The sequence below is a fragment of the Mchenga conophoros genome, linkage group LG11 (assembly GCF_057382185.1).
Source record: "Mchenga conophoros isolate Kocher_MC1m ecotype Shallow Benthic linkage group LG11, M_conophoros_male_GT1.1, whole genome shotgun sequence".
Lineage (NCBI taxonomy): Eukaryota > Metazoa > Chordata > Actinopteri > Cichliformes > Cichlidae > Mchenga > Mchenga conophoros.
Genome location: NC_140536.1, coordinates 8940032 through 8954095, shown reverse-complemented (window position 1 = coordinate 8954095; position 14064 = coordinate 8940032). Strand labels below are relative to the sequence as shown.

Below are 14064 nucleotides of genomic sequence, written 5' to 3'. Positions count from 1 at the left end.
TACTTTTTAAAAACCCGATTTACAACCTGAAGAGGTAATAAAGTGATAGATCTTTCAGCCCAATTCTACTTTTTCTGCATAATCCATCATACAAAATGTAATCAAATGGAAAAGTCTCTTTTTTTTTAACTTGTTTTATCAGTTTTAATCTTTTAACTTTATGCATCAAGCAAAAATTTAATTATATGCAACATTCTGACTTGAATAAATTAGTTTAACATTGAAACCTATTTTCTGCACATTCCAGCACATAAAATAAAATATTTTTTGTGTTTACACTCACTCTTTCAAATAGATGCAAGTAAAACACAGCAGAAAATAAATAAAGTCAAAGACTCAGCGGTCCTGTTGCTCTATTTTCACCTGTAAAGCAGGACTAGGGTAGGCGGAGGTTTACCCTGGTGCAGGTGTGCCGCGGTCAGTTGAAGAATCCGCGAGTTTCTCTGTGAGTTTCCCATTATGTCATAGCGCACTCGGTGCTTGCTTGGAAGTTTAGGGTTTTTTTTCGCTGTAAAAAGAAGTTTTCTTCCCACGCACCATGGACGCTAATGTTTTTGTCACTTTTTATGGAATCAAACTCAAAGTAAGGTCAGTACTTCCACGCTTTAAACGCTGCACGCTCATACTCTCTCCCACAATCGATATATGATCCACTGTTGATCTGCACACAGCTGTTGTCACCAACGGCGCACTCGCTTACGTCACTGTCATGAGACATTCTCGCAGAAAATCACGGTTTTAGTAACGCAGTAATGCAGCGTTCTTACGGGAAAGTAACGGTAATCTAATTACCGTTTTTGCAATAGTAATCCCTTACTTTACTCGTTACTTGAAAAAAGTAATCAGATTACAGTAACGCGGTGGAGACATGCCAGAGTTCACTTGCCAGCAAGTAAAGATTTGTTGATACTGTTAATAAAGTTTACGATGTATGAGAGGCACAGAAAGATGTAAACATAAACATTTGTGTGTCAATCCTAACAGTGTGTCACTCTGACTTTTGATTTAGACACAAACATGAAAAGAGAACACCAAAGGTTTTGAAATACTGGGCACCATGGTGGTCAACACTGTTGCCTCACAGCAAGAAAATGCTGTGTTCTAATCCACCGTGTGACCAGGACCTTGCTGTGTATAGTTTGCATGCTCTCCACATGTCTGCATGGTGCCATACATTACATTACTTAATATAGCCTAGCTTGTATTATTCAGAGTATTCCTTTGTGTTCTTAGTGTTAATATCTCATCTTTGTATATAGATTCACCCCGTCCCCCTGAGCCTGTATGTGAGTTTGCCTTACTAGTATGGGGTGTGCGAGAAGGCGAGCAGGTTATTTCAAATATCACACGCTTTGGTTACCAGTGCACATGAAAAGAGAAAGACTTCACTGAGTGAAAAAGGGATAAAGATACAAGCTGGTGATGATCCAGTGTAGCTGGTCTCAGGTGATGAAGAAACAGCCTGATCACCTTCTCTACAAAATCAAGATGAGTTTAAAAACTAAAATATAGTTTTTCAAGGTATGTATGCTACTTTATATTTAAAGTGCTCATATTTCAACTGAATGCTGTTATGTGTATGCATCTCTACACATATTATAGGAAAATTTATAATAATCCACAGCAGATCTGATCAAAAGCAAAACTTTGTTCTTTCTTGCTGTCTTTCAATGTTAAAGTATAAAACCCCATTTAATTCAATATATTTTCAAGTCATATTCCACCACAGTTTTCTCAGTATTACATTTTGAATTTTTATTTATTTTATTTTTAGCTTAAAAATTAAAAAACACTAAGAAGTATTAAAGTATACTTTAACACTTCTTAGAAGGGGGGGTACAATACACACACTCACAGATTTGTGATTAGTTCAATTGTTTTATTTACAGTGTGCTGTCAGACTGCAATATTCATGTTTACTTTACTGCTCAGCTTGCTCTGTCACTCAGCTCAGCTGCACCATTATTTCTCTTGTGCTGGGGGTGGGTGGTGGGGCATGATTAGACAATTGTCATATGCTGTGTCTACCAGCTTCCCCTGACAACCCACTGCCCCACTCTTCCCCTGCAGCTGAGCATTAGATATCAGTGTAACACACTGCCTAGAATACAGTTATGTGACATCATCATCAATGAATATGAACTAGATGGAAGTGATCATGGCTTTAAAATTTTTTGCTGACTTTGACTACATGTCTGCTTTTACTTATTTCTGTTGCACTCTCTCTCTTTGCCATCTTCATCCAGCTTTCTCCCTTTCTCTCCCACACGATCCCCTGATTCAGTCTTTCTACTGTCACCAAAAGTTAAATAGAACAGTGAAACACTATTTACAAACTAATAAAGTTATAAACTGTTCTGTTTCAATTCATAACAGTATTCAAACTGAATACAGGCTGCTCTTGGCCACTGACAGGCAGCAGTCTTTTGATTTGTTGTCACTTGGCTCTGTAACTGTACTGTAAACAAACGATGAAACCAAATTTGACCAGAATGGGAATAGAGAACTTTAACAAACTAAGACAATAACCTCTTGTGATAATGGCCCATACTGTTTTTCACACCATGGCTGATAAATAAATAAAATAAAATGTATGTAAGTAAATATAATACTTTTTGTTCAGCGAATAAAACAATACAGGAACAGTGAATAAATGAGGATCATTACTGTCACTATTTATTGACGTCCCTGGGGTTAAAAAACTTTAAAAGAGAGAAACTATCAGTGAGATTGTCTGATATAGACATATATGTTACTAATGGAACTGTAGGAATGTCAAATATTTAATATAAAATTGTTAATGTTTACATGAAAACTCAATGGTGGTCAGCTCATAATAATATATTAACATAAAACATAACACGGATTATTAATACATGGAAATGAATGGCAGACTTCATGAGTTAGTTAAAGCAAAAAAAAATAAAAAATAATAATAATAATAGCACAAAGTTAATGCAGAGCTGTGAGCCAAAGAGGCAAGAAAAACAACACAGCACAGAAATAATACATCACAGTACCATTTGTACCATTAGCTGTTTCCATAATTTTATGAGCGGGGTTTATTTGAAATTTTGTTTATTGGAACAAAATTAAACAAAATTTCATTCATTAAAGGTTTATAAAGATTTATAAAGATTTACTCTGGAGTCATGTTTACAGCTAGTAAAAAGTCTCAAAGAAATTTTCTATTAAAGGTTTTAACATGTTTATGTACCTCATATACAGCCTTATACCTCAGTAATCTAATCTGACTTCTCTCTGCTCTGCCTGGTGTTCACTGACTTCATGTCACTGGGAGAGTGTGTCTCCTCTTCCTGGAAGGCTCTCCAGCACATTCAGGATGGATTTTCGTATTTCAGCCTTAAAATCTTGTCTCAAGAAGACATACAGCAGTGGATTCAAGCAGCAGTGAAGAACGACCAAATTTTTGGCAACAAAGATCCCAATTGAATGGCATAGTGAATTTTTTCATTTGGTGGAATAAATACTATCAGCTGAATGATAGGGAGTCCAGCCCAGAAAAAAGGCAACAATAATGGAAGCAATAACATTGTATAACTGCTTTTAGTTCTATAAAAAAGTAACCTGAATGGACTGCTGTGATTCATAGATTCATGCAGTCATGTATCAGATTAATGCTATGGCTAGTAAAAAAGCCCCAAAGCATTTTAAGATATTTTTGAAACATTTAGAATCATTTTTAAGATAGTTGTCACAATTGTCTGCCATTTACAGTTTAATTATTTGGTTTCTTATACCTCAGTATTCAAATCGGAGCTATTTTTGCTTTGACTGGTGACCACTGACCCTGTGTAAGTGCGAGTGCGTGTCTCCTCTTCCTGGAAGACAGTCTCCAAAACATTTCGGATGGATTTGCGGACTTTGTCCTTAAAATCATGGCCCATGAACACATACAGCAGTGGATTGAAGCAACTGTTGAGAAAGGCCAGACTGGTGGCCAGAGGCATCCCGACACCTATGACAAGATCTAATGTGTTGCTCTGAGTAGCAGACGTGAATTTCACTAGTTCAATTACACCAATTATGTAAAAGGGAGCCCAACACAGGAAAAAAGTGACAATAACAGCAGTGACAATTTTAAACGTGCGTGTTGATTGGCTGGCCATGGTGCGGTTTCTCCTCAGATGATGGATTAGGACAGCATAACAGGACACAATGACAGTGAAGGGAACTGCAAATCCCAGGAAGAGACGAGTGATAGTCATGGCTAGATGACGAAACTGAATCACAGATGGTGCTGTATAGTTATCAGAAAGAGCATAGTTGCTGAAACAGAGGATTTGGTTTTCAGACATTTTCTCAGTGTCCCTGAAGATGAAATATGGAGCACTGAGAATCAAAGCAACCACCCAAACACACAGACTCACATAGGATGCTTTGCGTACATTTCGGTGGTTCTGAGCCCAGATAGGCCACACCACAGACACACATCTGTCCACACTGATCACCACCAGAATGTAGACACTGGCAAACATGTTCAGAAAGCTGATAGTGGTGTTCAGCTTGCACATGAACTTGCCAAAAGGCCAGTGGAAACCTGAAGCTGTGTAAGTCACACTCAGGGGAAGAAATGCAGTGAAGAGGAAGTCAGCCACAGCAAGGTTGAGGTACCAAACTGTGTTAACAGTTTTCTTCATCTTGAACCCGGTCACCCAGATAACCACTCCATTCCCGAGCACGCCGAGGACAAAGGCCACGGAATAAAGGATTACAGACATTGTGTTGAGAGACTGTTTCAGCCCATCATACTTGTCACCATACACAGAGTCATTTTTATCAGGTGCAGCAGTTGTATTAATTTGATCGAAAGAGTTGTTGGTCATCTTCATCAATGTCTTCAGATCTGCATAGAAAAAAACATGAATTTATGTAAAAGTCATTTTTGATATTGATAATAATTCTGTCTTCACATATTGCACAGAAATATAAATTAATTACTCTTAAATTAATGTTTAATTTATAGTTAGTTATGAATCTTAGACAATAAAGGCTCAAAATGAACAGCAAATAAAATGCATTTAGCAGTGAAGGTCATCACTTGTAGTTGAGAGCACTGTTTTCAGCTCAAATTAGATTATAATCCATCCATTCAGTGTTAATGGCTACTTCAGTTCATGATTGCACTACTGTGGCAGCAACATTCACAATGTGATATGAAAATTCTTAACTGGCTGCTGAGCATAATGTATGCATGTAGTCACAGTTATCAGGAAACTGAAGAGTGTCCAAATCAGCAATGATGTTACAACACTAAAAGAGTATGTCACCGTAATTTCCCAACAATTGAACGCAAACACGAAAAAATAAATATCTGACCAAGAACTTCAGAAAAACTTAAATTATTCTTAAAATTTGCAGTCCTCAAAAAAAAAGTATAAATTTTTATTTGTTGGAACTGATTGAAATAGAATTAGAAGAAAAACAATTCAGACTTGTAGAACGCAAAGGAACAACAAATGCTATATTGATAAGCGTCCCAGAAAAAGCAGTTAAACTTCAAAAATATCTGTACTCATGTTTTATTGATGACATGAAAGCCTTCAGCACTATCAGCTACAAAAATCTAATAGTTATTATTAGTTCTGAACAATGGCAAAAAAAGACCTATTATGAAGAACATGCACTTGGAACAAACTGTGGCAATCAAAAGTGACAAAGAAATTTTCACTTCTGGTTTCGAAATTTGTCAAACTCAGAAGTGGTGTAGGGCAAAGTTGTGTGTTGTCAGCTGATCTGTTTCCTCTATACAGTGATTATATCTTGCGAGATTAAAGGAGTGCCAGGCATTGTGGTTGATGGGCACCTCATTAATAACCTGAGATGTGCAGACGACACTGTAATCAATTCAACATCTACAGAAAACAAATACTTATTGTATATAAGAAGAGTGAAGAAGTGGGACGGACATTAAGTCCCACATTCATTTTCTTGAATCTCAAGTAAACTTAGACAATGATCATTTCCAAAAAGAAAGACAATATAGTGCAACATCATACTAAAGAATTCCACACAACAAGGCAATAAGTTTAAATATTTGGGTATTACTGTGAGTAATGAAGATTGTTACGTAAAATCAAGATTTGGATTGCAAAAGGAAAGAAAGCTACCTCTGCAAGGACTACAGTTGATTGACAAATTTCCTTCAAGACAAGAAAGAGAGTCCTAGATGTCTACATCACACCTATCTTCATGTATGGAAGCAAAGAACGACCGACTAATGAAGAGGTTTTAAAATGCGCACACACCAAAAGATCATTAAATAAAACATCAGAGAGACAAGCAAGACTCTCTGGGACAAGTACTGAAAAAGGACAATTGGAATTAAATCTGGAAAAGATTGAAGGGAACAAAGACAAGGCAGAAGGCGAGAAACCGTCACTGGCAGAATACAAGACCGAAGGAAGAAAACACCAAATGAGTTGCTGGACTGTGTGAGAGAGAGGGCATCTAGTCTAAACGCCAATGCCATCCAATAAGACACTTAAGAAGAAGAAAATATGTATGGCTCTTCTGTCAGGTGTGGGTTGATGTGCAGTAGAAGAATATCAGAACAAACTGTGACACATTAATACAACCTAGACTAAACTATGTGTATTTAATATGCTCAATTAAACTTAATATGCTCAATTAAAAAAGATCATTTAAATGATAGGTGATATTTTTCAGCTTTGTTGGCCACTTGTTGACTGACCCATGAAAAGTGGTTTCTCAGTTTACTAAATAAAATAACTATTAAAGGGTTTTTGACAATCCAATCACAGGTTTACCTAATCGTCCATTTGATGTACTAAACGTTGGGCAATTACATCCATCATAATGGTCATGATGGCTGTGTGGGTTTGGGTGAGAATGTGGACTTTAATACTCACTGTGCAGTTGTTGAGCAACACTATGTCAATGGAATTGGAAAAACCCCCAAATTAAATTACTGCTTGTTTTTCTTCAGTGAAAAAGACCTTTACTTAACCTCTAGGTCTGACAGATGATAACAAACTTCTGCAGTTACTCTAACTGCTTGCACCATGCTATATTTGGCTGCCTACATTTATGTCTGCCTGCAGCTTGGTTTAGATGTATTAGTCAACACATTTTGACGAATAAAGAGGTCAAAGAAGTTATAACTGTGCAAAGAACCTTACCGGCAATTACTTTAAAAGTCACCACCCTCATGAAAGTAATGCTGTCTCTTAAGTTCAGTGGTTTAACTTAATTTTAAGAAATTAGCCTATTTGATTATTTAACACTACACTTCCAGTGAACAACTATCCCAGCAGTCAGTGTTTCTACGTTATGCAATAGTGTAAAAAAATGAATTTCCTTCTTTTTAATTTTTTTTATATATGTATAAATATATATTCCATCCATTCATGCATGCATATAGATATTCAGGGAACTGAATTTTTGGGGGCGGAATCTTGAAAATGTATTAATCATGAGTGACTTAGTAATTAAAAACTGGGAAAGTCTTAAGTGTCAGAGGTTTATCTATTAAAAAGTAAATACATGATGATTTTACAATCGTACAACAGCAAAGTAACAAAGACGGCATACCTTTAGTAAAGCTCTCTTGTTGGTTGTTGAAGAATCTTCTGCAGATGAATGCCTCATCAAACTCTGACAGGTTATTATAACTGAGACTAATTTGTGGGTCGTATTTTGCCATTTATAACAAGGCAGATCCACCGGAAGTTTGCAAAAGTTTGCAGACAAATGAAAGAGAAAGAAAAAATGAGAGACAGCACTGTTGCATTGTCTTCAGCATGGCCTTAGTATCACTATCTTATTTTGCCATTTTCCTCCAGTTTCTTTCTTAACTCTCTAAGGCAGTGGTTCTCATACCTTTCACAATGAGTATCACCTCATGACATATATGGCTCTTGAAGTACCACCCTTATGACCGACATTAAAGTACAGCAGTACACCACATACAGTTCACACGAGACAATTTTATTTCTTATATAAATGTTATTTATTTTAACTGTCATAAACAGGATGTGACAAGTGATAATACCACTTGTCAAATCCTAATACCACTAGAGGGAGCTCACATACCACAGCTTGAGAACCAGTGCTCTAAGGCAGCTGTGCTATGAAACAATCTGAGGAAAACCAAGGTATTTCCACAGTCAGTGGCATATATTATAAAACAGTACAGATTGTAAAACATGAACCTTTCAGCTCATTGTACCTACATTCCTAATGGGTTTCTTTCTTTCTTTCCTTGTTTTTACTCAAGAGCATTCACACTGAATTAGGTTACAGATGTGGGTTACAGAATAATTATTACCTCTATAAAGTCACCACCTATAAAAAGTCTTTAAATGTTATAAAGCATAAAGGAAAGACTTACCAGATCTCTAGGAAAGTACAACTGAATTGGGCAGAGAAAGAACAAGGCGTTTAATGAATCCGCTGGTGTGGAAGTACGGAAAAGTTTTCAAAGGAAGAGGTTGTTAGGTTGGCTCAGGTTTACTGATTTGGAGATAAAGTTAAGGGGGTGAGGCTGAGATGGTTTTAAGACGTGCAGAGGAGGTGGATAACTAAAGGGACCAACAACAGAAGAAAATCGAGCATTGAGCAACAGAAATCAGAATGAAAACTGTTTTTCCCTGTCTATCAACATCCTGTTTTGCAGTCTTGTTTAACTCTACTTCTTACTCTAAAAGTCAACTGTCCACTTCTTGTATTTTTTCATGTCATGGAATAATTCCATGACATTGCAAGGAATTGTAAAACTGCTTGTGGAAACACCTTATGTGTTGTGATCAGAATGTAAACTGTAGACCTACAATATGAGTGGGAAAGCAGTTAAGCTAAAAATATGTTATTGATCGAAATGTTATTCACAAAAACAACTAAAAACATTTTGTCAAGTGTTCATAAATAAGTTTAAATTATATGGTAATATAAAATATATACCAAAGCTGCTGAGTTTGTTATGATTTTGTGATTCATTATTTTGGATTCAATAGATTTTAGGACTATCAGCTGTGTACCAACCTGACTTCTGCACAACACAACTGATGGAGTTCATCATGAAGCGCATTGAGAGTAGACCAAGAGTTCACAGCACTGTCAATAAAGCAAAGAGTGGCTGCTTTGAGTAATCTAAAATATAAGACATATTTATCAATTTATTTATCATATATTTAATGTCTTCAGTGTGTATCTACAATGTAGAAAGTGAAAATAACGAATTACATGAGAAAGTTTGTTCAAACTAATGACTGGTAGTGTATATATGAAGCAATCCAAGAAATATAAAGTCAAACACAAGCAGGCAGTATTCAGTATGACATGAAAACTAACCCAAACCCAATATGACAGGGAAAGTAAAACTACAAAAAAGACACAACAATCAAAGTAGAGCAGAAAGTCACTGACAAACATTTAGAGTAGACTCTGGTACAATACAATTCTATTAGTACCTACTCAGATTGACTTGACATGGTTCACCATGGTTTTCAGGTTTTTCCATTAGGCCATAGAACCTGATACCAGGTACATTTTTAGAACCTGCTCGGCTGGGGTTCCAAGCGATCCGACCAGGTACTAAATTGTGACGTTGTCAGACTGCATGTCACCGATTGGCTGGCTAGTAGTTTTCACTCGATGAGTCATGAGAGCATTTTGCTCACAAAAATCAAAACTTTTTTTAAAGCCCATTTTTAAGTTTATTCATAGTCTTCGTAATTTCTGAGATCATTCCACAGTTTATTGATATAGCCTTTTTTTTCATTTGCCCATCTTTACTTCTTCTGCCTATTTAAGGTAATCTTGTCTCAGTCTTGTTACTGACTTGTTGCCAGTTAACCCAATTAGTTGCAAAATGTTTCCTCAAGCGGTTTCTTTTTAGAATGACTTACTTTCCAGCCTTTTGTTACCCTGTCCCAACTTTTCTGTTGCTGCCCTTAAATAAAAAAAACAACAACAACAACCAATTTTTGTCATGAATAGTAAAATGTCGCTTATCATAAATTAAGTTATCATAAATTAATATCTCTAGAAAATTAAAACCGCCGCCCAAGCATACAGATCACTAATAATTATAGCTCACTAATGATTATTTACTTTCCTTGATCGCAAGTAAAGACATGTTGATTCATAGAGTTCATGGAATTTTACGATTCATGAGAGGCATGGAAAAATTAGAATATAAACAAGCGTGCTGATCCACACCCGTGTGCACACAGGTGTACACAGACACAAACTACACCCTTCTTGGCTGCTACGTCAAAGCACATTGTGCGCTGTCAATCTTGCGTACTGCACAATAACATGCAATATTTAGTATCTACTGTTATCTACTGTTAACTAGTTTATTGTGATGGTGTTGTATTTAGTATGTTGCTCTTTTTTGTTTGTTTTCTCTTCTATTTTTTCTTATCCCCATACAGGTGATCCAGGTGTTTTGTTTGTTTTTCTTTTTTTTTCTTCCCCCCTTTCTCACCATCTCATCTCTCCCTCTCATTCTTTCATTCTTTCTCCCTCTCCTATCCCCAGTCATGTCTGTCCCGTCTGTAACAACCAAATATCAAATCAAATAAATGCATAATTATAATAAAGGTCAATCAAATGGACCAATATGGCAAGGCCATGATGATGCAATTGGTAAAATAAATCGCTTGGCATCTTTCTTAGCCTTCAGACAACAATTCTGATGGCTAAAGATCCAAACAGGACAGGCAAAAAAAAAGAATATAAACATTTGTGTGCTGATCCTAATAGTGGTAACATATCTCACAGATGTCACTGTGACTTTCAGTTTGGAAATAAACATGAAAAAGGAACACCAAAGGTTTCAGGAAATAACAGTTTTGAAATATGGGGTAGCATGATGGTTAACACTGTTGCCTCACAGCAAGAGAGTCCTGTTTTCAGATCGACTGTGTGACCGAGGCCCTTTCTGTGTGGGGTTGAACCATGAGAAGGTGGTATTCATAAAACTATTAGAAACAAAAATAAGACAATGCAGTTGTTTGTTTTCTTTTTTAAAAATGTGTTTTTAATAAAAATGGAAGTGTAACTGCCTGTCCTTTCACTCAAAGTGGCATTTGTTATGTGTATCATAATAGTTGTCGCTGCCCGGAGTTGGGTGAGAAAGTTCAGTCCAATAATCACCGTGTAGCAGCTGAGCAAATGTACGTTAATGAATGTAAAACTAAATTATGATTCCCATCAAATAAGAATGAAATAAAGAAACAAAATGCCCATTTCTTATCCACTAGGTCTTACAGAGTTCAACCAAAACCAAAACTATATCATGAACTACCACAGTTACTCAATACATGTGGCTTCTTGATCCATGTTGTTTTGCATGTCTGTATTTATGTGTGTGTGCAAGTTAGTTTAGCCTGTATGAATTCCCTTCTCATAGTCACATGGATATGTAACCTTTTCTTTTCACTTGTTTACTTTACGAAGAACTTTGAACTCTCAGGTTTTGATTAATCCCCTATTCAACAAGTTTCCAGTCCGATTTAGATAATAGGTGTTTTGTTATATATGTTTGAGTAGTAGTTATATATTTCTTGCCTTATCTATTTTTGAAGAGGTTTTTCAAACGGCCATGCAAAACCTACTTACACATGAGACACTATTAGAAACATATTTCAGTGCAGTTTCAGTGCAACTCCTTGGTGTGAAGGGGGGTGTTGAAGGTAGACTGGTACACCCTGACACTAACACAGAGCATAACCAAGGAGCGGCTGCCTTAGGAATGTGTGGGGGTTATGGGAGGATGGTGCTCCTGTATTTGTGATACCGCAGCAAGGTACAGACAGGACTAACCAGGGAGGGCTAAAGTTTAAACAATGGCCTCTCTCCATTGATAGCCAATCACAAGTATTTTCTGTTTTGAATATATCATTTTAGTTACGAATTGTACAGGACTTCTGGGTGTGCACACTGCTTGACACTGAGAAGTCCACAGTCCTGGGATATCGAAAAACATGGGGAATTTGTTTATTTCACATCTAGTTGCTAGTCAATACAATATGCTGCCAGATCCCAGAATACACGTGTATGTTACAGTCACAACTTTTCTTTAACAGTCTCAGCATTTTTCCTTCCTTGTTTTTATGGGTATTTCTCCAAAACATGCATTAATCACAATTGTTGATTCTCTGGTATATTTAATAATAATAATAATAATAATAATAATAATAATAATAATAATAATAATAATAAATCATTCTTGAGAATTCTGTATTGCTAGCAATGCAATGGATCATTATTTCACAGGGGAGTATTATCAAGATGTGACAATAGCAAAAGTGGCCAGTAGGTGTCACTGTCAAGCTTGGTTTCAGATTGTTTTGAAACTTTTGCACAACGGCTTTGAATGTGTCATTTTTTTCCTCAAAGCCTTGTTTTGCTCATTACTGGCAAACACTGAAGTTGCTCCAAGAACAGGTGCATGATCACTTACAGATAAGTGGGGAGCAGTGTTGGTCAAGTTACTTGAAAAAAGTAATCAGTAACTAATTGCTGATTAAGATATATAGAAAAGGATTCAAAGCAAACTGATCAGAGTGTTAATGATACTACTCAGAAACTTTTTGTAAAGGACTCTGTGCGATAACGCAGTTATTTTGTATATTCATAGACAGAAAACAAAGTAACCACGTGGGTTAACAGTGTGATTTGATGTTGTGGTTTTTGTTACGAGATAATTGTGGAGAAAAAGATAAAAGAATGTGTACATGAGCATAAAGGATAAATACGGAAATTCTGTTTAACAAAGTGAAATAAAGGAAGCAGAACTCACATCTCCCGTATCTACCTTTTGTATATAAATCAGAGCCACCCGAAGGCAGTTTTCCTCTTTAGACTGCTGCCCTTTAACACCGAATCATTTATATAAAACAGCTCCCTCTGCTGGTATATGTAATGTGTTTTCTGTGATTTTAATGATTTCTCATCAAATGAGTTGTAGAACTAGCTGTTATGTTCCCCTAAAAGGGTCCAGGCGATTAGGGAGAGTAACAAAAAGTGTCCGGGTCGGAAAAAGGAGACAGAGAGGCAAAATGATTAAATTAAAGAGTTTTATTAAAGTTTCTATTAATAACTCAACTAAAAGAGATGGACAAGCCACTATCACCATTTAAAGAAACAAAACAAAACTCAAGCGTCGGCCAGTAAACTGAAAAGTAAGTCAGAAAAGGGTTAGTAACCAAACACACTCCTCTCCACCAAGCAGGAGCAAACAATCACAAGATTCAGCTCACTAGCTGCAACCACCAAACACTCACACAGCTCACTAGATAAAACCCGTCACATGGCACTCTGGCACCAGAGCTTACTCACCTTTCTCTGCCTTTAAATACCTTTAATTGCTGATGTGAGTCAGCTGTACAAAAGAAAAATGTGGCACCTAAGGCAGGAGAGACATCTGTGACAAACGATACTACCAATGAAGCACCATCAGAACTAATGAAGCACCACTCTCATGTTTCGCAGGTGGGACGCAGATAGACTCAAAGGCAGGCTGACATAGACCGAATAAAAGAGTCCAGGGAAACAAAGTCCATTCCGTGAAACAGCAAAGTAACCAGCAAGTTCCCAATAAAGGAGTAAGGGGGGGACAAGGAAGACCGCTGGAAAGAAAACGCAGTTATATGCCAACAGTAAGGGGATAATCGGTGGGGGTGGGGGGCTGAACTGAAAACCAGAAGGCACAAAAACTATCAAAATGAAGCAGGAAGAAGACAAGAAACACAGAGACAACACAGAGTTCTGAAATTAGGAAGGTGAAAATAGGAGAGACAGGATAAACTTACAATTAATGAACAAATTTTGGACCAGAGATGGACCGATCCAATATTACGTATCGGTATCGGTCTGATACTGACCTAAATTACTGGATCGGATATCAGAGAGAAATAAAAAAAATTAATCCGATCCATTAAATATCACAAAAGCACCTCAGAAAACTTGCGACATGGCGTAACTCAGCTCATAACCTTAGCACGTGGGAGCTGTATGCGTCATGCAAGTGCAAGACCTGTCGGTGGTTTGGTTGAGCATTTGAAGCCTCAC

The 14064-nt window shown here is 36.8% G+C and overlaps 1 protein-coding gene across 2 annotated transcripts; it reads right to left on the bottom strand.

The window, feature by feature from the left end:
• Positions 1-1779: 1779 nt before the first annotated feature.
• LOC146563590 (chemerin-like receptor 1) lies at positions 1780-8523 on the bottom strand. Of its 2 annotated transcripts, XM_085290270.1 has the most exons (3): positions 8375-8523; positions 7576-7661; positions 1780-4867 (listed from the first exon to the last, which is right to left on the bottom strand). In XM_085290270.1, the coding sequence occupies exon 3, from the start codon at positions 4851-4853 to the stop codon at positions 3756-3758; it is 1098 nt and encodes a 365-aa protein (XP_085146396.1). In that variant the 5' UTR covers positions 4854-4867; positions 7576-7661; positions 8375-8523; the 3' UTR covers positions 1780-3755. The 2 variants fall into 2 exon arrangements, with proteins under 2 accessions (XP_085146396.1, XP_085146395.1); XM_085290269.1 differs by lacking the exon at positions 8375-8523 and having other exon boundaries at positions 7576-7914.
• Positions 8524-14064: the final 5541 nt, after the last annotated feature.